The sequence below is a fragment of the Podarcis raffonei genome, chromosome 8 (assembly GCF_027172205.1).
Source record: "Podarcis raffonei isolate rPodRaf1 chromosome 8, rPodRaf1.pri, whole genome shotgun sequence".
NCBI lineage: Eukaryota > Metazoa > Chordata > Lepidosauria > Squamata > Lacertidae > Podarcis > Podarcis raffonei.
The window spans coordinates 5,528,814-5,554,847 of NC_070609.1; the positions used below are offsets into that span (position 1 = coordinate 5,528,814).

Here is a 26,034-nt window from a genome sequence, read left to right on the forward strand (position 1 = left end):
GTCCCATTGATGTTGTTCTCACCTTGAAAATGCAAGGAGTCATACTTGGCATTTATATGGCATTTTTCGTGTGTGTCATGTTCATTATTATATTACTATTTTTTAAAAAGCAACCTTACAAGGTAGGTCAATTTTATTATCCCATAGTGCGGATGGGATAAGATGTGGGGATGGAGAGATAAGTGGCTTGCCAAATGCTGCCTAATGGGTTTGTGACATTGAGATTTGAACCAGATACTTAATTGCTCACACTGTCATTGACTGTACAAAGCCAGATGCTACGAACTAAAAGTTGTCTTTGCTTATATAGAATTGGGACTTCCTGCCCCTTCAGCACCGAAAGAAGTGGAGCAAGGAGGCAGATCCAGTTCTGGCAGTGGAAGGAGAGGAAAGCACCAGCAAAACTCCCCTCAAGCCCCTTTCCTGGATTGCAGCCTCTGTGGAAAGGTTTTCAGTAGCACCAGCTCTCTCAGCAAACACTACGTGACTCACAGCCAGGAACGGAAACATGTCTGTAAGATCTGCAGCAAAGCATTTAAGCGCCAGGACCACCTGTATGTATCTGTTTGCCAGTAAAACTGATTTAAATGTACAGACAGTTTCTGCTACTGTAGAAATTTGGCTTGATCTAGTTTGGCTAGGGCCTGGTACAAATGCACATAGGCCTAGTATTCCTTCGTAATGCAAGACATAATCTGCCTTCACTTAAGAAAATGGTGAAACTACCCAGGGAGTCTACTGTGACAGCAGACAGCACTGTAATACAGTGAAGTTTTCAAGTTCCACCATTCAGGCAGGATTCTGGTGATGGAAGAGGCTCCTAGTATTGAGGAGAGAAAATCTTTCTAATTTACCCTGTGATGCATGAAATAATTTGGCCTTCAGAAAATCAGAGCACTTACTTGGTGGGATGTGGTTGCAGCCCACAGGAAAAGTATCTTAAGCAAAAAGAAGTGGAATTGTGTGAGATACTTGAACCCCCTTTTCCTCTGAGCACAGGACAAAAGCATGCCTCCCTTTACATTAACCATAGTCCTATGCTCCGGAGCAGAGAAATTGTAATAGAAATTTGTGTGAAAACTAGAGACCTGTAGCCAGAGATCTGTGGCTAGTTCTCACTACTATGGTAAATGTGCACCTGGACTCCTAGCATTTCAGACTGGATATGGAAGCTTTTGTGATGGAATATTTCTCAGTACAGTACCAGAAAATGGCAGTTAGAAATATAGAATATCAAGGAGAATGCTAGGCTAGAATCCTTTCCTCTGACATCTAGTTTTATATATGCAAGGGTGTGTGTGTGTGTAGGAACACTCATGTGAGCCCCCGTCTGCAGTCTGAAGTGATAGTGTTGGGAGTTCAGCTGTAGGAATCAAAACTAGTTAAAGATTATTACTTCCAGGCAAAGTTCTCGTGTGACTCGGGACGTCCTTACAGCCTTTCCTAGTAAAGACAGCCAAATGGAGCACCTGGGTGGGTGGAGTCCCTGTAGTACATAGGAGCCTTTACTGCTTAGGGAAATGCTATGACTTACAGCTCTGGTGACACCATCCAGGGTAACTGTGTACAGCAGGCATAGGCAAACCAGGCCCTCCAGTTGTTTTGGGACTTCAACTCCCATCATCCCTGACCACTGGTCCTGTTAGCTAGGGATGATGGGAGTTGTAGTCCCAAAACATCTGGAGGGCGAGTTTGCCTATGCCTGGTATACAGAGTCATGGGTGGCCATGGTAGCTCCTGATGCGCAGCCCAAATAAAGGTTTATCGCCTCTTTAACTATTCTAGGTTTCCAATCCGTATGTGAGGTTCAGCCTCCCTTGCTTCTGCAGCTCTTGGTCATATACACCTCTGTTTGCTCACTCTCTTCCTCTCACCCTCTTTCTTTTGTACCCCTCTATTTTCTAACTGCATACCTAGGTCCGTGCTTCTTCAAACTCTTGTTTCCTTGAGATGCTGCCTGCTTTGCCTTTCTCAAGGAACAGAGCAGCTCAGCCAGTTGTGGCCAGAGAGGTACTCCTTAACTGCCCAGTCCATCTCTGATAGGAAAGGCAGCTGAAGTAATTACTAGCAGAGGCTTTACCACCACCACCAAGGAAAATCATTCAGTGTAGTGGTTCCCATTTGTTCCTTGACAGATCACTTGGAAATTGCAGGTTGTCTTGGCGGACCCATTTAATGATTTTTCTGGCTGTTGTAAAAAAAATTGTAATGCACTGTGTTAGATACTGTGTGATTTTTAACTGTATTTTTATTGCTTGTGTTATTTCCTATATTGTATTTTATAGTACAGGCAGCTCCCCATTTGCGCAGGGGGTGCGTTTTGGGTCATCACAAATGTCGACAGGATGCATGTAAGCCCGCCTTCCCCGCCCCCTTCCAGGGCCGAAATTGTCGTGTGCATCAGCGGTCACATGTGCCTCGAACGTACGCAAAATGGGAGTTGCCTGTATTGTAATTTGCATTTCATAGAATTTATATTTTAACACAAAAAACACAATATAAAAAACAAAATTACTAACAAATGTACAGTTAAAATTTAATATGGATATTTACTGCGGTTATGCCACTGACCACTTGAATGAAGCTCATGCACCACTGGTAGTCCATTAACCACAGTTTGCGAACCCCTGCTTTACCCTAATATAACAATATAGTTGATAAAAGTGAGGATTTCATTTGCCTTACTTCGCCAAACCTTTATTAGGCGTTACAAATATAGGCCATCATAAAACATCCATATATAAAATTTTAACATATATACAAATAAACATCCATGTAGAAAAATGTAATAATGAGGATTTTCATTGGAGTTTCTTTCCACTAAATAGTGCCATTCACCATTCTAATACTCTTGATAAAAACTCAGCCACCCTTGCAGTTACTTCCGGGTTAATGTCAGATATTTCCATTGCGCTGCGCTGTTAGACTACCCAATAAAGGGGATAGCACGTGTTTGCGTAGCTGGTTGTACAATGGACAGTAGAAAAGAATATGTTCTGTGTCTGGCACATTCAAACAACATCCGCAATGTCTGTTGTTTCTGGGGATGTTTAAATATTTTGGTGGTTGATTGTGATAATAAGATTAGCTTACTCTTCTATATTCTGATCTTGTTAAAAAAATTTTGTTTAACCTTTCATCTCAGGAGTGGCCACATGCTGACACACCAAAAAACGAAGCCGTTTATTTGCATAGAACAAGGTTGCAATAAGAGTTACTCAGACCATCGGTCACTGCGCCGGCATTATGAAATGCACCACGGTTTGAGGTTGTTAAAGGACGAAGAAGCTTGTGAGGCCTCCCCACCCCTCCACGATTCACGTGTGCAGGTGGGATCTAGTGGCATGAGAACTGCAGAGAGGCTGGCTGTTCACCCTGAATCCCAGGCCCCTAATAATTCCCTCCTGCCCCACAGAGACCTGTTGAGGTGTCTTGTAAGTAGCTTAGTCAGCCAGAAGCTCCCGCCTGCTTCTTCAACCTCTGTGGGTCAGCCTGAGACTGATTCTAGGGGATCCCAGCAGCCTTGCGCCTCTGTCTGCGGTCAGATTTCTTGTGTGCCGACAAGCACTGCAGTGCTCACAGAAGCCACCAGTGATAAAGTGACGAAGGAGCTTTACCCTTGTCAAAAGAACGCCACCTCTTCCAGTGTGTACACCATCATAAACCCTGGGAGTTTATCTGTACTTGGACCAGCAGAAAACATTGCAAACTTGCCAGACAGGCAGCCACATTCAGAACCTCAGTTTCCATTAGAAACCACAGCCCTGGAGTATTGGTCGAACAGTGGTGTGCCTCGTTTTCCGTTATTCAGAGGCCAGAAAATTCCTGCCACCTCTCACCAGTCAAGTGGCAACTTCCAGTGGGTCAGAAATGTGCCACCAACCTACACCCAAAGCAAAGGAAACGGTGTTTATCTTGCTCAGATGCCACCTGCTGCAGGTCAGGATGCTTCCCAAGGCCTCGTGGGACCCTCCCATGCTTTTGACTCTCTGTCGCAGAACTTTGAGCGCCCAGATGTTTTATCGTTCACTCCAGCCCTCTTAAAGTCACAGGGGGAGATCCCTGGAGAGCCGAATCTCAGTGGCTTTGAAGAGTCTTTCAGGCCAGCAACAAGGCTTCCAGATCCTATGAAGCACGGTGTGCTGCAGAAGGGTGAGGCCACACCGCTGTTCAGGCAGCTCTTAATGAAATCCCAGGAATCCTCTGTGAATCAGGATCAGCTTCAAGTCCAGGGTCGCCTGTTCCAAAGGATCACCAAATCTCAGCACATTGTGTCCCACACACAGCTGTTGGCTCCGTTGCAACTGGCAGCTGCAGAGACTGAGCAGGTGGTAGCGAAACCACTTCAGAGTGTGTTTCCGCAGCAGGCAGGTTTGGTTCATCCAGCTCCTGAGCCCGCTGAAAGCGGAGGGTCCCCCTTGCGCGTAAAAAACGCCTTGTCCCAGTTTCAGAAGGACTTCTCGTTGGGCAGTGAGAAAGAAGGGCAACAGCCAGCTTCTCCTCCGCAGTCCTTTCAGCTACTTGCCATGCCTTCTGCAAGCACAGGCAGCATCTCTCATCCCAAGCACACCAGGACCTTGAAAAGATGCCTGGAGCTCGAAGACTTCTCTAGCCCTAGCCAGTCTGTAGCGTACGAAAACACCCCGGGAAACCACACATACGGGAAGCCGAGGCAGCTGGAGAATGGCTCTCCTGTACTGAGGAAGAAAGAGAAGAGTAAGGCTTGCGTCAAAGAACCAGGCTGCAAAGGGCATTCTCGCACTGGCAGACCTCGCCGGAAGGAGAAGCTGAAGTTTGACACAGCTCCCATGGCTTCTCCCAGTCAAGTGGCCATGGCTTCCTTTTCTTTGCCTAGCACCTCATTTGATAGCGGGGCCAGAGTGAAACCAAAGCTGACCATTTTCAACAGGATTCAGGCATGTTCAAACCGTAACATGTTCTTGTTTTATTTCTTTAAGTGTTTACAGTATTGGGTGGGGTCAGGGTGGCGGAAGATAGCACCTTTCTCTAAAGTTTATGTCAAGGCAGCTGTTAGTGTGCCTATAGCCATGTTTCCCAAACTTGGGTCTCCAGCTGTTTTTGGAATACAACTCCCATCATCCTTAGCTAGCAGGACAGGGATGATGGGAATTGTAGTCCAAAAAACAGCTGCAGACCCAAGTTTGGTAAATACTAGTCTCTAGCTTCTGGGAACTTGGAGGGAACTTAACAAAATTAGTCAGATAGTGTGAGCTGTTAGCCAGTAACTGATTTTATTTATTTTAGCAGAAACCATTGTTGGAATTAAGCAAGGTCTAATAGGTGATTATGCGGGACGCGGGTGGCGCTGTGGGTAAAACCTCAGTGCCTAGGACTTGCCGATCGTCAGGTCGGCGGTTCGAATCCCCGCGGCGGGGTGCGCTCCCATTCCTCGGTCCCAGTGCCTGCCAACCTAGCAGTTCGAAAGCACCCCCGGGTGCAAGTAGATAAATAGGGACCGCTTACTAGCGGGAAGGTAAACGGCATTTCTGTGTGCTGCGCTGGCTCGCCAGATGCAGCTTGTCACGCTGGCCACGTGACCCGGAAGTGTCTTCGGACAGCGCTGGCCCCCGGCCTCTTAAGCGAGATGGGCGCGCAACCCCAGAGTCAGACACGACTGGCCCGTACGGGCAGGGGTACCTTTACCTTTACCTAATAGGTGATTATCTTTGGCTTTGCTCACAGAGTGAACCCTGTATAAGTGCCAAGGCACTAGCAAAGAGGCCTTTGATCCCCTTTCTCCAGCAAGAGTGATAAGCAGAAGCAGACTTGTCCCTGTATATGTCTCATCTGCTCATTCCCACTGGCCTTAAGTTGATGTGTGCATGGGAATGAAATGGTGAGTACATAAGTGGAAAATTCTGCCAAAGCTGCTGTTCTTCCTGGCAAGAAGTGGGTTAAACAGCCCTTGTCCTATGGCCAGTTTGGGTGGAAATGGCTGAGGTGCATAATGAAAATGTGCATGGGGGTGAGGGATGGTTCTAAAATTTAGGAAAAAGTGATGCCTCTGGGCACTGTTGGGCTTTCAGACTGCTAGCTCCCCATGTCTGTGTTACCCCTTTCCTCCCCAGCTGTGATCTCTGAAAATTGCCCACTCTCCCTGCATGACATGTTAGCAAGAGGAAGGAGTTCTCATTGAGCCTGGTGTGATCATCCCCCTCCCTCACTGTTAATTGTAGTGCAGTGGGGCTATTTTCAAAGAGATCCTGGCTCCAAAGAGAGGGGTAAAACCTCCCCACCTACTGTGGTTCGGATCAAAATGAGGGGTGGGGGATGCTAACAAATTTTAAAATCCTGATGCAATTGGCAGTGGTGCATTTTGTGCAACATGTAGTTAGGCCCTTAGTAAAGAAGAGAGAAAAAGTAGACAAGAAAGGTTTTATGATTCCAAAAGCCTGAGGAAATCTGAGTAATGTAGAGCTCTCTCTGATCTGGAGATGTTTTATCTTTAAAAATATATAAATGTACTTAACTTTTTTTAACACAGGGTGGAAATATCTACAGCTTTACAAATGCAGTGAGGGAAGAACAATTTCCCTTTGGTTGGTAAGTAGGGCATGGTGATGTTGGAGAAATTTCAAAGGGGTTCCTAGATAGGCAGTATCCCTCCCAGAAACCCAAAAAAAGAGTATACAGGCTAAAAGTAAAAAGTGACCTTTATTGAAGTTCTAATGCGCATAGGGACAGCCTCAAAAATAAGGAGACTGCAAAGAACCACATCCAAAGTAATGTTTCTTATACACTTCCAGATTACACACATGATTTCTATTCACTATTAAAAGGATCACAGCAATCTTAGTAGTTGCAACCCAATGTTATCATCCTGAACCAATCAAAATCTTTTAGCTTGTCAGATCGGCCCTCATCAGAGTATCATGTTGGTTACATGTAATCATTTTACATGTAATCATGTCTTTCTTTATCAAGACTTTAACTACTTTTCCTATTCATTAAATGTATCCCAAGATCCTCTTTCATCTATCTACAAAACGATTCAATATTAATCACAGTTGCCATGCCTAGCTAATTCTCTTTTAATGCATGCAATGGCGGCCATGCATTCTAACAGTTTATTCTTTTCAGTGTTCTGAAACAAACGTTTGCTACATACAGTACGAGAGACCAGAGTTCAAATCCCCACTCAGGGCTTTTCCACATTTCCACTTGTCTCATGCCTAGGAAGAATGGTCCAGGACATTTTCCATTTGGCCCTCAGCTTTCCCAAGGAAAACCCGCTCTTTACTGCTGAATCAGAACAAACATCAATCCGCAGAAAGCCCGATTGACGTTTGCTCCTGTTCAGCAATAAAGAGCGGGTTGCTCTGGGGGAAAGCAGTAGTACAAGCGGACGTTTGTACGAGCCCTTAGTCATGAAGCTCATGGGGTGAGTTGCAGTTTCTCAGCCTGACCTACATCATAGGGTTTTGAGGATAAAATGAGGAGGTGGAGAACTCTGTACGTCACCTTGAGCTTCTTTGAGGAAAGGTGAGTGAAAAACGGAAAAAATAAACTTGACATAGAGGAGTATCCAGAAATGGGTTTGATTTTGGGAAAGTGAATTGTGACACAAGTCTCACTGACCCTGCTCTGCACCCTCATTCAGTGTTTTTGCCTGGCTTGAATGTGCCTTTTAACTTGGATAATGCTATTTGTTTGTCTCCATGGAGGAAAAGGAGGTGTATGAGAGTGCTTGGAAACTGTATAAAGGTAAAATTTACATTCTGTGCCCTGCATGCTTTCCTCTCTGCACCTGCTTACCACAGGACTGGCCCTTTGATTGCTTGTTCTTGAGGGAACATGGCCTTCAGGGTGAAAAATCCCCAACCCCCTTGACCTAGAGGCGAGCTGAAAGTCATTAAATCAGCCTTTGCCAACCTGGTTACCTCTGGAAGTTTTGGAGATTCTCCAAAATATATGGAGGGCACCAGGTTGGCAAATTCCACATTAACCAAACACTTCCTCGGAGGGATGTTTCAAAATCAGCTTGTGGTAATGTCCCAAGGCTCTGGTGGTTCAAAGAGAGTCAGCGCAAAATTTGGCTGTGCTGCTGTAAGTCCCTAAGCAGCTCTCTGGATCCCAGCCATTATCTCTGCGGTGGCACTAGAAATTGTTACTTATGTATGATATCCCAGTGGAGTTTACTTCGCTAGTTAGCACAGTTTGCTGCTAAATGAACTGTAGAAACACTTTTCCCAGAAAGACATAAAACAGGTTCTGAAGCAGGAAATGTAAATGGGAATGTAATACAGTTATGGGGGTAAATTACAATCTGGAAATTCAGGCTTCATAATATTACTTTTTTTTCATCCCTTTTTGCTTCAATTTCTGCCATCAGTAGTAAGACTGGGGGAGCTCCTGGAGACAGAAGTGAGCATGGAAATGGCTTTGTTTGTACAACCTGCAATCAGCTGTTTTATACTGAGAGGGGCCTGAACAGCCATATGTGTTTCTATAGTGAACAGTGGCAGTCTCCAGGGAAGGAAAAACAACAGGTAAAAGAGAAATTGAACTCTGGTAAATGAATATTTGTCACTATTAATATTAGTCACTTATAAAACAAGCAAAAGTTTAACACTCTGGATGAATAGTTTGAATTTTCGGCAGTAGCCATAAAGCTCATGAGGTGGCCTTGGGCAATTTCTCATCTTTAAGCCTAACCCATTTTACAAGGGGCCATTGTAAATGTAATCCTAGCTTACTATGTGCGGGAAGGAATAGCATAGCTGTATGACTAGGAGATGGTTGCACATTGCATCTTCACACACCCCTCCCAATTTTTAAAGGCTTTTATTTTTTCAAAAATTACAGAACAATCAATAATGGGTGTTTCAAGTTAATAAATAGTGCACCCCTGGCTTTACAGCAGTTAAGGGGCATAGTGGACCACTTTCCATGTTGAAATGTTGACTTAATAAGCCAGAATATTCATGACCTTTATGTGTGCTCATGCGCACACACCCATTTTTTGTGACTGGGAAAGCAAACCACAAAGCTGCAGCTATCCATACTTCCCTAACAAGGTGTGAACTGGAAACTATGGAGTAACAGGTTATGTGTTGGTGCACAGAGACTGTTCATATGCTGACTTACCAAGCTTAGATTTAATGGCCATTGGCACCAACTTTAACTGTGATAACGATTAAGGTTTTTGTTTCATTAGGATTAGAAATCATGGTTTAATGTAGGTCTGGGCTGATGAATGAGAATGTTCCCACAACCACAGAGGTGGTTGTGATATGATAGACGGTCCAGCTGGCAGCATCTAGGTGCATTTGAATTCCTTTCCCACCTCCAAATACGTGCTTTTTGTTCATTAAACCAGCTGTATATATATGCAGTGGTCTTCTGATGTTATTTGGTTTCTGGTTTTCCTTTTTCCATTCGGTAATAAGATAATTCTCAGCTCCACTTTGGGGTTTGTGGGTCTCGACAGATGTACCGAAGGGATGCAAAGTGTCTCTGCATAAACATTTGCGCACCTGATCCTTGGAATATATAGGCCTTGCATTGTCTACCCATCATAATTTTGCATTTATTTAGAAAATGTACACCCCACTGTTCCACCTATGGGTGTCCAAGGTGCTTAACAATATAAATGAAAACGGCAATCCATAACATTAATAATGATGGGGATTTTGCTAGTCGTGATAATAATGCTGGCTTACCTTAAAGGGCAGTTACAAGGATTACCAAAATAATGTATGTGTAATGTTTGAATTCTGAAAAGCACTACATAAATGCTAGCAACCATTCTTGTTAATACACAGCACAATTCTGTGCATGTTTACTTAGGAAAGCGTGCATGGGATTGTATCATTTTAGTGCAATCCTGTACATGTCTGCTCAGAAAAGAAGCAAGTCTCCCTGACTTTCATAGGATATCACTACCTAGTAACAGGTAAAGGTTTGCAGCTTTAGAAGCTTAAAAAAAGGAATGCAAAAAACATATATATTTCATTAGCTACTCTTGTTTCTATATCATTTTTCAAATACAAACAAACCTGGAAGTTGTTCGTGTCTGCTGCAAGGGCTTTCGAAAGGGTAGAAACTGAAATAAAACAAAGCCAAAAGCTAGCTGCAGTATTGTCTTCTGTATACTTGTTGCGAGAATGCACATTTCTTTTTATATTTCCTTTCCCTTAAGGCATATGAGGCAGAGCATTTGCAACCTCAGAAACTGTCCTTCAAGGCATCAGGGGATGGAGATACTCCTCCTGAAACCAAAAGGCCTTCGGAAGATGTAGCAGTAGCACCTCTTGTAATCCCTGTTTCGGTACCTGTAACGGCTGCAAACCTTCAGCAAGAGAGCAAAGTGGGTGGTGATTTGCAGTGTTAACTTCAAATCAATACAGAGAAGACGTGCCAACTGTCTGGGATCTAACTGATAGAGAGTTCCGGTGGGGTTTCATACTTAGCCCAGCAATTTGTGCAAAGATCCACCTTATGCAGGGTGACAGAAAAGGAATCTGCACTGCCGGAAACCTAGAACAAGAAATTTAAAATAAATATTTATTTCATAGCTAGCCAAAATCATTTTAAATATTTTCCAGTGTTTGCGATAGACGTTTGGACTTCCATGACTCTTCAGGGCAGGGATGGGGAATCTGTTGCCCTCCAGATGTTGTTGGATTATAGCTCACATCATCCTTGACAGTTGGTGGCTGGGGCTCATGGGAGTTGGAGTCCACTAGAACTTGAAGGCACCATGTTCCCTCCAGAGCTCCATAGTTTTAGACAGCATCACAGACATCTTTCTTTGAGCATATCTTAAACTACCTTAATAGCCATTTCCTTCTAATACTTACTTTGTTTATATTCCATATTTCTTCCATGAGGAAACTCAAGACAGCACCAGTAGTGTTTTTAGGCATTTCTTCACTTGGTCATGGTCCCCATGCACCTTTAGACCATAGCCCTGGAACCATTTATATAGTGCTTTTAGAGTGTTTAAAGCTCTTTACTAACATTACTTTGTTAAGACAACAAAGAGTTATGGCACCATAAAGACTTAACTCATTTATTAAGGCATATGCTTTCATGGATCATAGTCCATTTCATCAGATACACAAAGTGTTTCATATACACATGGCTTGGGGGGAGAATTATAAACAGTGAGGCCACAATGAAATGAAATGCAGAAAAGTACAGAGAATATTACATGATGAACAGTGGCCATTCGTGTATCTGTTGATAATGCATACATCCTGGCATTAAAAAACGTGTTGCAATAAAAAAAAGAGATACTTTGCCCCAACTTTGAACTCAGGATAATACTCCGTGCATCTGGTGAAGTAGACAGTAGTTCACAAAAGTGTGTGCAATAATACATAGTTAGTCTTTAAGGGGCCACAAGACTTGTTTGTTTCTATTGCGTAACTGGAAAGTACCTTGGTACATGCCCTTAAAGCCACCTGCAAGGCAGGTCAGTATTATTACCATCCCTGTATTTGCAGATTTTGTGTGTTGGGGCTGAGGCTGAAAGAGTGTGGCTTGCCTAAAACAGAGTTGCCAGTAACGTGCTGATTCATAGTTCAATCTCTCTGCACCTGTACCACACCGGGACTCTGAAAACTCAGATCTCTCCTAACGCTCCATTCTCAATATTAGTCCTGTGATTGGCAGCAATTACACAATAGGTAGGGGGAAGAAATGATTGCTGTGGCTGTTCGAGAAAATGTACTTGAAAGTTTGCCTGGCAACAGTTGAGGCTGAAAATGCTGCCATTTGGCCAACATGATTGTGACATCACTGTTCCCTCAGCGATTACTTATTCATCCCGGGCTGGGTTCTCACGTCTTGAATCCTGGGAGACTCCAAAATCTTGTCAGGCACTCCTCCATTGTCTCCCGAGACCGGCGGATGCGAACTATCAACTGTGTGTGCCACGAGAGCATGGTCTACCTCTTCCTCTGCTTCCAGCCCAACTGGAAGGAAAGGAAGAAGGTGGAGAAGCGTGGGGGTGGGAAAGGAAGAGAAAGGCAGCTTACCTAGCTGTGCGCAGATGGGAGGTCATCTCCAGACAACTGCAACCTCTCCCCACATACCTTAGCATTCAAGGATTCCAAGGCAGATGATGCCTCCTGTACAAAAGCTGGAGAGAGGTAGAAATTATTATCTACAACCATGGGAGTCCGCCTCATACAGAGTCAGGCCATTGGTCCATCTGGCAGGTTTTCAGACCTAGAACATTCCAAGCTCTACCTGGAAATGCCTGGAAATTTGGGATTTTTAATGTATACTCCAACACAGAAATGGCCCTCCTCCAAAATTCAGGCACCACCCAAGTCTGTTTCTTGCCTCTTCTGTGCCTAACTGAAGCACCCTAGGATGAACATTGCCCCCTGCCATCTATGTTGGGATTGAGCCAGCAAGTAAAAGGAGGTTCAGTTCACTTACCACCACCCTCCACCCCACTGTTCAGAAACAACACTCCTGATCCCTTCTCTAGCTGCAACAAGAGACCATTCAGACCCCAAAGACATCAGACTGCACACATTAAATGGTCTCTCAGATTCCGCAATCCTGCTGTCCAGTTCACCTCCAACCCAAGAAGTCCTAATGAATGGAGGTAGGGGAAGAAGGTGGTTTCTTATTTCCTCTCCCACACAGGTACACTCAAAAGGATGAGCCCCTCATCTTCCATCCATGTAAAGACGGCAGTTTCCTAGGCCTGACAAGATTTTGGGACTTGCCATTATCACCTGGAATGAGAATGAAAACCCAGCTCACTAGCTAAAGACTCATAATCAGAAACAGGAGGAGCAACAGTGATGTCATAATCCTTATTATCCGCCAACAAGGCTGCATTTTCAGGCTCCAGGATTGCAGTTTTGAGCTGCCTTAAAAATACTTAAAAGTAATGGGAACTATTAACAGCTACAGCAGTGGTTCTTTTCTGTATAGCTATTGACCAAATAACATACATGCAGATATTTGACATTTTGGGGAAATCCCCAATGTGGTGGTGGGGGCTACAGATATTTTAAATTCCCACTACAAACTACAATTCCCAGGATTCTCTGGGAGACATCATAACAATGTTATAAAAGCTAATATGAGTCTGTAGTGTAGATACTTTACTCGGTAGGATAACCTCAAGCGGGTGGTCTCAAATTAGTTAGCCATAGGGGAGGAGGCAGCTTATTAGGACAGGGTTCTTGTGGGAAACACCCAGTACTGCACACTTAAGGATCCAGGGCCATGCAGGGCATGAGGTTTTTTTCCAGGTAGTAATATCAAATCACATGGGCTGTATATTTCGTCTTAGGTTGAGGAGAAGGAAAGCCAGGATGATAAGGATTTCCAAGAAGGCATGCAAAAGAAGAGGAAGAGGCGATCTCGTCCGAAATCTCTTTTCATCCCACCTCCTCCACCTGTCCTCATTGAGATACAGCCTGGCACTGGAGGATGCTTTCAGAGTAACCTCCGTTCGCCTGTCTTCCTCATGGACCACCTCATCCAAGGCTTAGTCCAGTGCTCCCCTTATACGCCGCCTCCGATGCTCTCTCCCATTCGTGAGGGGTCAGGGCTGTATTTCAACACACTCTGTTCTTCCTCTACAAATGCTGCTTCTACCAAGATGTACACCTCTGTTCTAGGTATTTAAAACAACCATCTTTCTATGACTGAATATACAAAGCAGTATTGTACTGAGTGAGGCCGCTCATTCATCTGGCCTAATGCTGTTTAATCTGACTGGCAGCAGCTTCCTGCAATCTTCACTGTGTTTATTGTTAACATCATTATGATTATGATTATTACTATTTTGCAATTTTAGATGGAATGGACGGAGCCCTTTTGTTCTCTCTTGTGAAAGATACCACCAAAATCAGCATAGAACCGTAAGTGAGAGAATGATGACAATGGTAAACAAATCCAGTAATATCTTGTACTATGTTCTTTCTCATAGATTTGTAGCTGGGCACATGTAAGAATGTTGTGAGTCATTCCAAGATTCTTACACTCTTTCTACCCACATCATCGCTGCTTGGCCATTTCAGATCTCATTCTCTTTAATTTAAGAACAAACACTCCCTGCATCCCAGACTGCTTTTTGTGCAGCTGTTAGGTGATTACCATCTGCTTTCATTACTTATTCTTTGTTTACATTTTGACACTGAAAAGCAATTACTCCCTTACAGGATGGAGGAGGGTATTCTTGTGTCATTAAAGTAATCAGCACTCTGGTTATCTCTTGGCCTGTTCCAAACAAGCAATTAATACCCTCGGGAGTAAAACCACAAAAACTTCCAGCAGATAACGTCCAGAATTAAGTCACTGCAGCCTGTTAAGAGGAGTGTTAAATTTGCCAAAAAAAGCAATCTATCTATAAACAGCTCCAGTTCCAGGCGAACCCAAGTACAGGGATCCCTCACAGAAGCCATTCCAAATCTTAAAATGTGAACTGACCTTTAGAGCAGAGTAATGAAATGCTAGACTAGGTTGTTTTGCAGTACAGGCACTAAGTCATGAGAACATCCTTCAGATCCATTTTAAATTTAGGAAGACTTCCTCTTTGTTTAAAAGTTAATCAGGCCCTTAAAATAGTGTTGCTGTCGGGTTTCTGTAGTAGTTCAGTGCTACTTCATCTGTATGACAAAACAAATATTTCATCCGCTGAAGTCTCATAAGGCTCACATGAACTAAATCCTTTAGTTATAATTAAATAGACAGGATGGGAAGAACACTGCCAACGTCTTCGACAAAATTAGAATCAGAACAGATTGAAACCAGGATATTCACTGTTTTCTTTAAACTTTACCTCTCCTCTCTGTTCAGGACCAAACTAGACAATATGTTAAATTTGTGTCTGTGTATAAAGTGTCTTGTTTTTACTTTTAAAAGAGCCCTGTGGAGGAGGCTATTGGACCAGGATCATGACACAGAGGAAAGGGTTTAACCCTACCTGTATGCTATGATCCCAATTCTGATCAGGCCATATCTATGTATTTTTCTGTAAAGTAAATATGCATGCATGCATACATGTACTTAATGACTCATCTAGCTTGGCCCTTGGTGAAATCCAGTATGATAATTGTTTATTTTCTGTTAGTATTTTTATGCTTAACCTGTAGGAGATAAAGCATTTTAGTCATTTTGCATTACTGTTTGGATGCATGTCATGATTTTGCAGGATAATGGCAGATGTAGGCCAAAGTGCAGGTACCCTTTTGCTGGCTTTGTTCTGTATAAGGCCAGACTTGTAAACACCCCTTCTCTCTTTCCAGCTATGTGTGCATTTGATGTCCCGCACAGGTGTGTTCTGTAAACTTTTAAAAAGACCACTCCTTTATTTGCAATGCTTTAGAAAGGGGACCCACCAGCGGTTTTAGCCATTGAGACATACAATTTATTGCAGGTCCAAGGGCAAAGAGGTAATTCTGTTAAGATTGGCTAGGGTTCCCCTTGAGTTTGTTGCTTTGCAATAAACTGACAGAGGTGAGAGGTGTGGTTTAAATATAGAACTGAAGTAGAATAACTTTTGAACGTGGAGCATCTTCTGACTAAAGGCGGTTGGAATGACCTTTCATCCATGCAGCAAAAAAAGCAAAACCCAGCCCCCCCTGCCCCCCAAGTAATCCAAATGGTTCATGTTTTGCTAGTGCCCTAAGACCAAGGTTCAGTTTTATGAACCTAGAGAAGCTTCTCAAACAAAGGTCTTGAGCAAATAAAAATACTTTAAACAACTGCTTGTAACTTCTCAGGGTGGAAAGGCTGTAGGTTTTTCTTCCAACAGTGTCTCTGCTGGAAGGTAAACTTCAATATGTCTGCCTCTTCATGCATGTAAAGATTGAGATTAACAAAGCCCTAATCATTAATTCTGTTTTTTAAAAATGGGTTTTGGTCTTTTCATCATTAGTTCTTCTGTTTACCTTCGTCTTAACTTTCATCCTGATGTTCCTTTCAGTCCTTTAGCAGGTTTACTTGAGTTTGGATGCATGTAGTCTTTTATTTATTACCGTATATGTTATTCAGTATTTTTCGTAAAAATCATGTCTCAAAGCACCTACACCAGGTGGTACGCTTCTGCTGCACCCTGGCCCCCACAACACTTGACTCTCATTACACCCAAGGGTTGTTTTACTACAGCATAGCAAGGTTTACTGGTTCATGTTTGTTTCTGTTGCCACGTTCACCGTGCAAAATGCTGTATAGAAAATGGTCATGAGACAGGATTCCTCTCAGAGAACCTAGGGTGGGATTGAATGAGGTTAATTGGTAAGCTGATAGCACAGAAGAGGTAAGGCTTATGTAGCAAGGGTGGCTTTGTCAGAAATAGCAGCAGGTTTTTGGATTAAAGGTGGAGGAGGTGAATGGGGTGGTAGAGAGAACAGGGAGGCCGTTTCTGGCACAAGAAGCAACGTGGAGGAAGGGGGAGCAAAGGAAAGCTCAGCAGTAGATGAGCCTGAATGCCAAGTAGCTTGCCATGCTGGAGTACTGTTAACAAGATTGGGTTAACATGCCTGTGGGTTAAATGTACCCAGTAACAAGATAAATCCGTAACAGGATTAGCCTCTGATTAGTCAAAGTGAGTTTTGTGTAGGTCTTGCTGGAGCAAGTATGGAAAATGGTAGGTTCCCTCTGCCTGGCATCAGAGGCAGCTGTCTCAACAAATGCTTGTGTAGATAATGGGGTACCTTCCCTTTTAACATACTACATTTTTGAAAAGCAGGGGGAGGGGACCCTTAAGAAACTGCTCTGCCTCATCATTTGTGTTTCTTGATATTTCTTCCCTTACACTTTTCACTTCTGCAAATTCATCTCCTTTGTTCCCTTCCAGTCCTTGTGCCGGCTGTTCCTAGATCCCTACTGCCACTCTTCCCTTCTTTCCCCTCCATTCAACCAACTCCTCCCTACATTACTGTTTATGTGCCCAAACTTCATTTATTTTATGTGTCCAGGTAAGGTTCCACTATCCCTCTGACTCTTTTAATCACCCACTCTTCACCTTTGCCTTCTCCTCCTAGGGTCTAAACTGTAAGACATTTGTCCCTTCTGTCCATCACTTGTAAAGTGTTGAATAACAGTAATAAAATTGTCCCAACAAACTTGGGGTAAGTGCAGAAGTGCTTTTGTTTCTGTTACTGTTCCCGAGAGATTGTGTACTTTTAAGCCTCATGGACCATCTATTCGTGTGGAAATAGCAACTTGGAAACTTCCCCTTTTTATCTTCCATGTTTGGCCTAATTTTAATTTTACCATCTCTTGCTTGTTTATTGTTTCTCTTCCCTCATAAGCCTTCACATTCTCTCCCCGCCCCCTTTCCCCCCCTTTACCGCATCCGTCATTTCAGGCACATCAACATTGGAAGTCGTTTCCAGGCAGAGATACCTGATCTTCAAGACAGATCATCCTTAGAAAATTGTGAGCATCCAGCCTCACTGGTGTGGAAGCCGTGGGGAGATATCACAACCAACAAAGAAACACAGAAAAGAGGTCCGGAAGAATGGGGGGGGGGTTTCCCACCTGAGGCTAACCCTCCCCAATTATACTTCATTTGTCTCTTTTTCTGTTCCGTTGCATTTTAATTACTCTTGTGCAGACATTTGTTCATGCTTTTTAAAAAATCTCACTTGCAGTAACAGATCTGTTAAAATTGGCCTGCTCCAGTGCGATGCCAGGGGGAGGGACCAACCTAGAACTAGCTGTGCATTGCCTGCATGAAGCCCAAGGAAACATTCTGGTAAGATGCAATAAATTCACACTGGGCAAAACACACCGGGTCTTAAGAACATAAGCATAAATTACCCTGCTGGTTCAGGCCAGTGGCTCGATCTAATCCAGCATCCTGTTCTCACTAGGTGCCCCTATAATAATAATAATAGTAGTAGTAATAATAATAATAATAATAATAATAATAATAATAATAATAATTTATTTATACCCCAACAGAACACTAAAATACAATAACCTATTAAACATTAAAAGCTTCTCTAAACAGGGCTGCCTTCAGATGTCTTCTAAAAGTTTGGTAGTTATTTTTCTCTTTGACATCTGGTAGGAGGGCGTTCCGCAGGGCAGGTGCCACTACCAAGAAGGCCCTCTGCCTGGTTCCCTGTAACTTGGCTTCTCGTAGCGAGGGAACCATCAGAAGGCCCTTGGCGCTGGACCTCAGTGTCCGGGCAGAACGATGGAGGTGAGGACCTGAGCACATCTGCCCGCATCTGATTCCCAGCAGCCAACATTCAGTTCATTCATAAAATCATTACCATTCTACCTCCAGCAGCGGAGGTAGAACATGGCCATTGATAGCCTTATCCTCCATGACTTGGTCTAATCTTTTAAAGCAATCTAAGCATGTGGCCGCCGCTACATCTTGTGAGAGCTGTTTTGTTGGACTGTTGAGAATCTCAGGTTCGTTGTTTTGAAGGCTTTAGCCAAGTTGTAGGCTTTAGCCAAATGATCGGTTTAATTTATATTGGGAGTGCCCATGGCTGAATGGCATGATGCATGTTTTGTGTGCGGAAGGTTCCACGCTCAATGCCTAGTGTCTCCAGTTAAAAGTTTCAAATAGCTGGTGTCGTGAAAGACCTCAGAGAGCCAGTGCTAGTCAACATAGGCAAGACTCTAACCTGGGTGGATAAACAAATAGCTGGACCTGGTAAAAGCAGCTTCCGATGTTAAGGAATATTGACAGAGTCTATTAAATCTGGGGGGTTTTGGGTGCAGGGAGAGCAGTGGCTCAGTTGCATGCAAATGCACTTCAGTGGAGTAATCTGTTAATGGACTAAAGTACAGTGGTACCTCGGGTTAAGTACTTAATTCATTCCGGAGGTCCATTCTTAACCTGAAACTGTTCTTAACCTGAAGCACCACTTTAGCTAATGGGGCCTCCTGCTGCCGCTGTGCCGCTGCCACGCGATTTCTGTTCTCATCCTGAAGCAAAGTTCTTAACCCGAAGTACTGTTTCTGAGTTAGCGGAGTCTGTAACCTGAAGCGTATGTAACCCAAGGTACCACTGTATAGTCCATTGTCAGGCCTAGTTTACTTTGTCTCCGTGAAACTGTATGTTGGTTTAATATTGGTGATGAGCCAGTGCGCGGCCACTTGATGCCATGTGCAGCATACTACTGGCCAACACACACCCACTGTATATTGATGCACAAACTGCATAATCCATACTGCAGACTCATTGACATGGGGGTGGCGGTGGAGAAAATCAGCACAGGATGGCTCGCCTCCTCCGTATTGTGTAGCCTTGTAGCAGTGGAAACAGATGCACTCAGGCAACACTAGGAAAGAATATTTTCCAAGTGTTTGTGCAGAAACAGCGCCGCCTTGGGCAGCTGCCAGATGTTAACTGCCAGGGAGACTGGACTCACTAATTGCAGTTAATAGGAGTCTGTCTCTTTCTCTCCCTCGTGGTCTTCTACCAGTTCCCTTACTTGTTTCTACTTGGAGGGAGTTATGACAGCTTTCTCTAAAACAATTACAGGACGCACTGGAGATGCTGTTACTCCAAGGACCACAGAAGCCTCCCTTTCATCCTCTTGCTAACTATCATTACTCAGGTAAAAGCAAATTGCCTACTGTCAGGGAAGAGTTAGAAGTTTCCAGTTTATCAGAGGGAGAAAGCATTCCCCAAGGGGGGAAGGAGAGCAGTGAATCTAATAGAAGGGAGCAAGAGGAACAACAGGGAGGGACCGGCTGTTCCCAGGAAAGGCAAGGGTTCAGTTCTAGCTCAGATTGGGAGGAGGGGAGATACAGGCCAGCTCTAGCCAGGAGGGGAGGAAAAAGAGCGGGAAAACAAAGGGAAAGGCGCCTTCGCCATTTTGAGGGTGGCTGGTCACGGAGAAGCAGAGCTCAGAAGGTATCTGAAAGAAGTGTGAGGAATAATAGTTAAGAACTGTTTATAAGATTATTTTGTTAATACACAATAAAAAGTTATAAAAGAACAAGAAGCGTTTGTGTGGTGATCTGAAGAGGACAACGACCAGGCCTGACACCTACGTTAGGATATAGCCATTGCTTCCATGAAACCCATAAGTATTTAGCAAGTTGCGATAGTGGCTATGTTCGCGCTGCACTGTTTGTGGCTTACCTTGCACGAGTTGATCGCGCCCACTTTGCTTCTCTCCAGTAGCGCTGGGGGGAAACAAACCACAATCCCTGGCTTTGCATTGCCTCAGAATTCTGCACATAAGATTTTAAAACACTTGGATTGCATTTAGTTCTCAAGCAGAGTACTGCTCCAATTGTCCTTTGGGAAAGAGGAATATAAGTGTCTAATGAAATGCAAATGCATGTTCATTGCCCCAAAAATGGTGCAGAACATCATTCAAGTGCTATTGGCTGACCTCTCCTCACAGTGAGTGACTCCTAGCATGTGGGGCCACATAGTGGCATGCAGTGGGAGAAGAATTCTAGCATGTGGAAGAAAATAATGCTCACTACTGTGTGCATTCTGCCTCCCAGTGTTGGAGCACCATTCTCTCTGAGCAGTTCACATTGTGTCAGCGCATTATTAAAATAGCTTTTGTGTGGTGGTGATGGGCCCCATATTGAAACTTCGTAGAAAACAAAGATGTTAATTAAGGACACCAGAGGTTCTGTACTGCCAAAATTTCTAGTAATTTTTTTTAAATGAAGGAGGAAAATTGAAGGTTGTGACCTTAAGATTAACTGTAAGCATGCAGCAAAATTAAGTACAGCCAAATACATCCCCTCCAAAGCTTTATGATTTGATAGTTTAGGTTCGAAAAATAGCAGAAATGTTGAAGCTAACATCAGAATTAGAGAATTGAGCATTATTTGTCCATTGCTGGATGAGAGATATCGTTAACGTGCTCTCACCCTTGGTTTTTAATATTATGAAAATAATGTGAGCTGTATTAGTCTCGGCAATGAATTTTAAATGCTAATTATAAACAGACCAGAGGTCCTGAAGAGTTTTCCAAACACATCGATAAACTCTCTATCACGCAGGTTTCCCAGTGCAGGGAGAGTAGGCAGAAGAGGGGCAATAAAGTTTTTAATTTTGTGAGAGCAATGGACCATTAAGCAGACTGCCTGTCTCCTGTTTCTTGTTGCACCTCCAGGTTCACATCTGTGGACTCCTGCAGAGAAGCAGTTGTTCAAGAAGGCTTTTGGCTTGCACAAAAAGGATTTTTACCTCATACAGAAGAAGGTAGGGCCTTCAGTTGGCAGTGGAGCCATCCTTTGGGCTGCTTCATCTCACAAAACAAAGTGTCTCCCCTCCAATATTTAATCTGAAGGTTATCCAATAGTGTTTGGGGTTTTTTAAACCCTATTTTAGAATCTTTTGTTGGCATTTAAAGCCCCTGATTATGTGGTCCTGTGTATTATAGCATCTTGGGATTATTTTGCGCAAAGAACCTCCCTGCTCACAAATTGCCTGAGGCTGAATCTAATCCCAGATCCGCAGGAACAGAATGAAGAGAAAACGAAAACAACATATATTCTGTATATTTAATATTGTATCAGTTGCTCCTTTGTTCACTTTGAATTTTTCTCCCCTTTTCCCCCCATCCTTTTCAATAGATACAAACTAAGACTGTTTCCCAGTGTGTTGAATACTACTATAGCTGGAAAAAAATACTAAAATTTGACACCAGTCGAGCACAGTTAGTAGAAAAGAGGCCCAAGAGAGAGCAGGATGAGGTAGAAATGGATGAAGAAAAGGTATATGAGAGATTGATGGGGATCTGGCAGAGGTTTGACTGACTGATTTAAAGCTGTCCCCTTTACCTTTCCCTCCCTGCTTTAGGAAAGGTAACATTCACCGCAGCAAACTCTCCCGGGGACAACGGCTTTTCCTTACCAGCTTCCTCACGCATCTGTTGAAATAGATGCTTGTCTACGAAAGCTCATGCGGCAATAAATGTATTGGTATTTAAGGTGTCCTGGGACTCTGTTGTTTTTACTACGAAAGACTAACGTGTCTGGCTCTTTTTTAGGGCATGGAGGAGAAGCTCACGTTTCCATAGCTGTAGATGCCCTCCGCATCATTCATGTGCCCTTTTCTTTTTTTAAATGGTGGGGGTGGAGTTCTGATGGGGGCAGTGACATATATCGGGCAGGTGAACCTATCACAGCTCAGCACAGAATCGCTGCACCCTTTGCAATGGCTGCCATTTGATCATCTTGTGTCTCTTTTAAAATCAGTCTTTTGATCAGCACCATCGCACTCTTTTTGCTATAATTAAAAAAAAGAAGTGAAATACCTCTTAAATGAAATAGCATTTTAGCATTATAACGCTATGTTTAAAACAGTGCTGAAAAACCAAAATCTCTTTTCTGGTCACAGGAGTGACCAGAAAGGTGTTTTGTCTTGAATCGCTGTTTTATTAGCAGCTTTGCATTACAGCACAAATAACCTTTTTTTAAAGAAAACACTTTAACAAAATGGAAAACGAAAACTTTTCCAGCTAACTTTAACTACCTTGTTAACATGGCAATGACAAGAAAGGGTTCTTTTTCTTTCTTAAAATAAAATGCATCATTGTGCATTCGTTCAAACATTTATACCTTGCTTTTCAGATGGAAAAGCTCCCAGAGCGGTTTACAAATCAATAAAATTAACACCATCTCTGCCAGATTAGGCAAGATTTTAGCTAAACACTTTGGAGTTGAGCAGCAGAAGTAAACCATCTTGCAATATTTTTTCATTTATACTTATTGATGGAGATACAGATAAGTTAGGATGCCTGTAATCTCTACTTGAAGGATCATTTTGACAATTCATTTTAAATTCATTACCTTTGCTACCTTCTTAAGAGAGCAATATCTGATATTTTTGACACTGATTTTGAAATATTACTTCCTTGACGTTAAGTTTTTCAAATACTGTGACGTCCATATTGATAGTTTCCTTCTCTGTGATGTTTAAATCAGGTTACTTCTAACTTGGAAATACCTGTACCCTATAGGGGATTTAGAATTCATCCCCCCCCCTTCATTTCAGTTTCTTATTTTTGTGTCCTGCCCTGGGATCCCTTTGTGAAGAAAGGCAAGTTAGAAATACCTGAAAATAAATAACGCTCTTTCATTTAGGTGGTATTTCGCTAATATATATATATATTTCAAAATGTTGCTGGAAAAGACTAATTAAAATGGCACCTATTGTAAAGGTTATTTAACGGTGAAGGTGCACTGAGCTTCAAGCGACTGCTGGGTTAAATTGCACCTCATTCCCTGCCCATTGCATTTATGTCCTGCCCCCTGTTGTGGACAGAACAAAATGGGATGTACATACAGAAGAAGGCGTAGTATCCCCAATATTGTGGGAGGTGCACTCCAATTCTATTTGTGGCTTTTATCGGAAAAGCAGCAATTGGATATTGCTAGGAGCCACCCACCTAGAGGCCGCTCTAGGCTGGCCCATCCATTCCGGAAGGAGTGTAAGAACTGCTGTGTTGGTTTAAACTGGACTCTGCAGCCTCTTTGTACATGCAGCTTGTGCATTTTCTCAGAAGGGCTGAGGATTTGATTTTATCCTGAAAACAGCAGCTGAGGTTCTCAGGAATCCAAATCCCTCGCCAGTTCCACATTCCATATAGAATTGGGTATAGGTGCAATTATGAAAGGTGCCTACTTCAAGCCCTGGTGAGAATTCATTGTACCACTGGATATGTAAAAAATGATTCTTCACAACTTTCGATAAAGAAACGAAGCACATTTGAATCCTCGCCCCAAAATAAACTGGATGAAGGGGCAAAGCAGACATGATGTCAATCACATGAATGTCGCTAAATAGCAGTGTTGAGGGAGTGTGGCCTTTAACATTTTGCCCTTGGCTGTGGTCCGTGTCTGAGCTGGAGGAGCTGGAACTGATTCAGATGAGGACCTTAACCAGGGCAAAGAGTTAAAGATCTCCATCCCCATGCTGCTGCTATTTGTTTCAATAAGCAGCCATTATGTGATTAACTTCATGCCCCTCCCTTTAACCCTTCGTCTAGTTTGCTATGGGAGCGAATGGAGTTCTGGTCCACATCTTGCCCCTGAATGTTCTGCATCTCCTGAATACTACATTCCTTTCAGTGTGGTTCAGATCTGATACCATCTCAAAATGCTAAAGTGCCACCAAGCGTCACCAGCCACATTGGAAAGATAATGAATTTATCTTCAGATTCTTTATTGGGCTTTGCCAGAGACGTAATAATAGTGTGAGAAGGAAAATTACTTCTGTGTAAAACACCAATGTTTCATGACTTGCAGATAGCGTGCAGCCCAAAGAAACGGCACTGCCACCTGCCTAAACAGGAGAATAAGCTAAAACCAAGGAATTACAAAAAATCAGCACAGAGCACTTTCAGTCCAGCCAGCAGCCAGAAAGAAACTTTAGATAGGCCCAGAAGCACAGGCAGTCAGGGTGTGTTCCCGTGTAAAGAATGTACAAGGTAACAATTCAACGTTTTGGTTTCTTGTGCCATTTTTTAAAAATAAGTCCACTTGGTGCTTAGCCATAAATTTGTCCCCAGCCCCCTTCCCTTTTTATAGTTGGCTTACTATGGCACTTTGGGCAGGGTTCATGCCGATCGCCACCCTTTGTGCCCATCGCTAAGCGAGAAAGAAAACCCCACCCTTTGTCAGGGGGGAGATCATATTCTTCCTGTTGCACCGAAACTGGGATTATGCGTGCGTCACTCTCGCATTGCTGTAGCATCTCACCTGAGTACTGAAAAACCCTGGCCTTTATCTCCCGTTTACATCTAGAGTGTTTGACAAGATAAAAAGCCGGAATGCTCACATGAAGCGCCATCGGCTGCAGGACCAGATGGAACCAATGATAAAGATTAAGTGGCCCATGAAGCATCTGAAAAATGAGCCAGAGAAGCAAGAAAGGAACTCGGATGTTGATTTCCTCCAGTGGTAACTGGGAAGGCGCAGTTTCAGGGTGAGATTGCTGGTCAACTAGAAAGTGCCAGTGAAACCAGCCAGGATTTCAGTTTTTGGTGTGTGTTTTTAACCCTATAGCACCCGTTCATTCACTTGAGCGGGTTGAAATTAGGTTCGTGCACTGTACACAATAGCCTCTTTATGCTACTGGGAGCATAGGAACTGATTTTTTAAAGAAAATAAAATACTCGTAAATAGCTTCTAGCTTGAACTCAGCTGAACTAGAAGTAGCAAATAAGTGCTCCGTTGTACTTTCAAATGGGCTTCCATTTGTGGCTATTGTGGGGCAGAATTTGATAGTATGGATGGCACAGGGCTGCTATCCAAAAACAGCCCACCTGCTTTTCTGACCTTCCATAATGTCTGGTAGTGAAATTCAGCATGTGATTGGACATCGCACTGTGTCTCAACGCCCGTGGAGGCAGCCAGTGACAAGAGAGGGAGCAGGGAAATCCTGAGTGTTGGTATCACATCATGTGATGCGTTTCACAAGATGGGGCAGAGGACGAGGAGAACACGCGGGGGAATCCTTGTTGCGGCAATGGTAATCCTTGTGTAGGATGGGCTCGTAGGATACCACCTGTGATTGCATTTTCGGGAGCAGCCCTGTGCCAGCCATGACATCTAGTGAAAGGCAGGGTGTGCTAGGTGTTGACTTAAGCCCCATTAAAACTTCAGCTGGGGTCGGGTTTGACGAAAATAAAAAGCAGGATTTTGGCATTCAGTTGGCTCATGCTTAAATTTACCATAGAAAAGGAGGTGTGTGAGTTAATTGAGTCTGCATTAAATTCCAATTATCCACAGTTGTAAGGATCCTATACAGCTGCCAATAACTGTAAAATAGCTTTTGCTCAATTACAGAGATGCTTGTTCGTGCTTTTGTTCAATTACAGAATGAAAGGCCTCGTGGTTCTGCTGAAATGTTATGAGTAACCCCCGTTCTCCCGCTCCCTCTCTTCCAGGGTTCTGTTATTTTTTTGGAGGACGGACGGAGTAGGCCAATCAATGAGAAATCACCATTGTATTTAGTATCATTTTTGTGATTGATGTTCACACAACTGCTTTTTGATTCACGCTGTAGTACCACATTGATCTGCGTTATTGTTATTTTGTATGCACTCACAGTGTTGCTTAATTAAATTGGGTTCCACAACTGAA

The 26,034-nt window shown here is 43.3% G+C and overlaps 1 protein-coding gene and 1 long non-coding RNA gene across 8 annotated transcripts in view; one reads left to right on the top strand and one right to left on the bottom strand.

Moving 5' to 3' along the window:
- The window catches only part of ZNF541 (zinc finger protein 541), a 33,762-nt gene extending 7,728 nt beyond the window's left edge, over positions 1-26,034 (top strand). For 3 of the 7 annotated variants that reach the window (XM_053397717.1, XM_053397714.1, XM_053397713.1), the window contains exons 3-17: positions 311-554; positions 3,146-4,916; positions 6,506-6,564; positions 8,354-8,510; positions 10,163-10,330; positions 13,286-13,616; positions 13,796-13,859; positions 17,312-17,454; positions 17,598-17,701; positions 19,454-19,529; positions 21,057-21,145; positions 21,520-21,660; positions 24,196-24,377; positions 24,694-24,874; positions 25,839-26,034. In XM_053397717.1, coding sequence (XP_053253692.1) covers positions 311-554; positions 3,146-4,916; positions 6,506-6,564; positions 8,354-8,510; positions 10,163-10,330; positions 13,286-13,616; positions 13,796-13,859; positions 17,312-17,454; positions 17,598-17,701; positions 19,454-19,529; positions 21,057-21,145; positions 21,520-21,660; positions 24,196-24,377; positions 24,694-24,853 — 3,689 coding nt within the window. In that variant the 3' untranslated portion in view covers positions 24,854-24,874; positions 25,839-26,034. Of the gene's footprint in view, positions 1-310; positions 555-3,145; positions 4,917-6,505; positions 6,565-8,353; positions 8,511-10,162; positions 10,331-13,285; positions 13,617-13,795; positions 13,860-17,311; positions 17,455-17,597; positions 17,702-19,453; positions 19,530-21,056; positions 21,146-21,519; positions 21,661-21,745; positions 21,880-24,195; positions 24,378-24,693; positions 24,875-25,838 lie in introns of those variants that run through there. The other 4 variants (XM_053397718.1, XM_053397719.1, XM_053397721.1 and 1 more) reach the window with 4 other exon arrangements.
- Positions 11,258-12,807, bottom strand: LOC128418247 (uncharacterized). The gene is made up of 3 exons (XR_008331682.1): positions 12,557-12,807; positions 12,063-12,098; positions 11,258-11,942 (listed from the first exon to the last, which is right to left on the bottom strand). It is a non-coding gene; the product is annotated as an uncharacterized LOC128418247 (long non-coding RNA).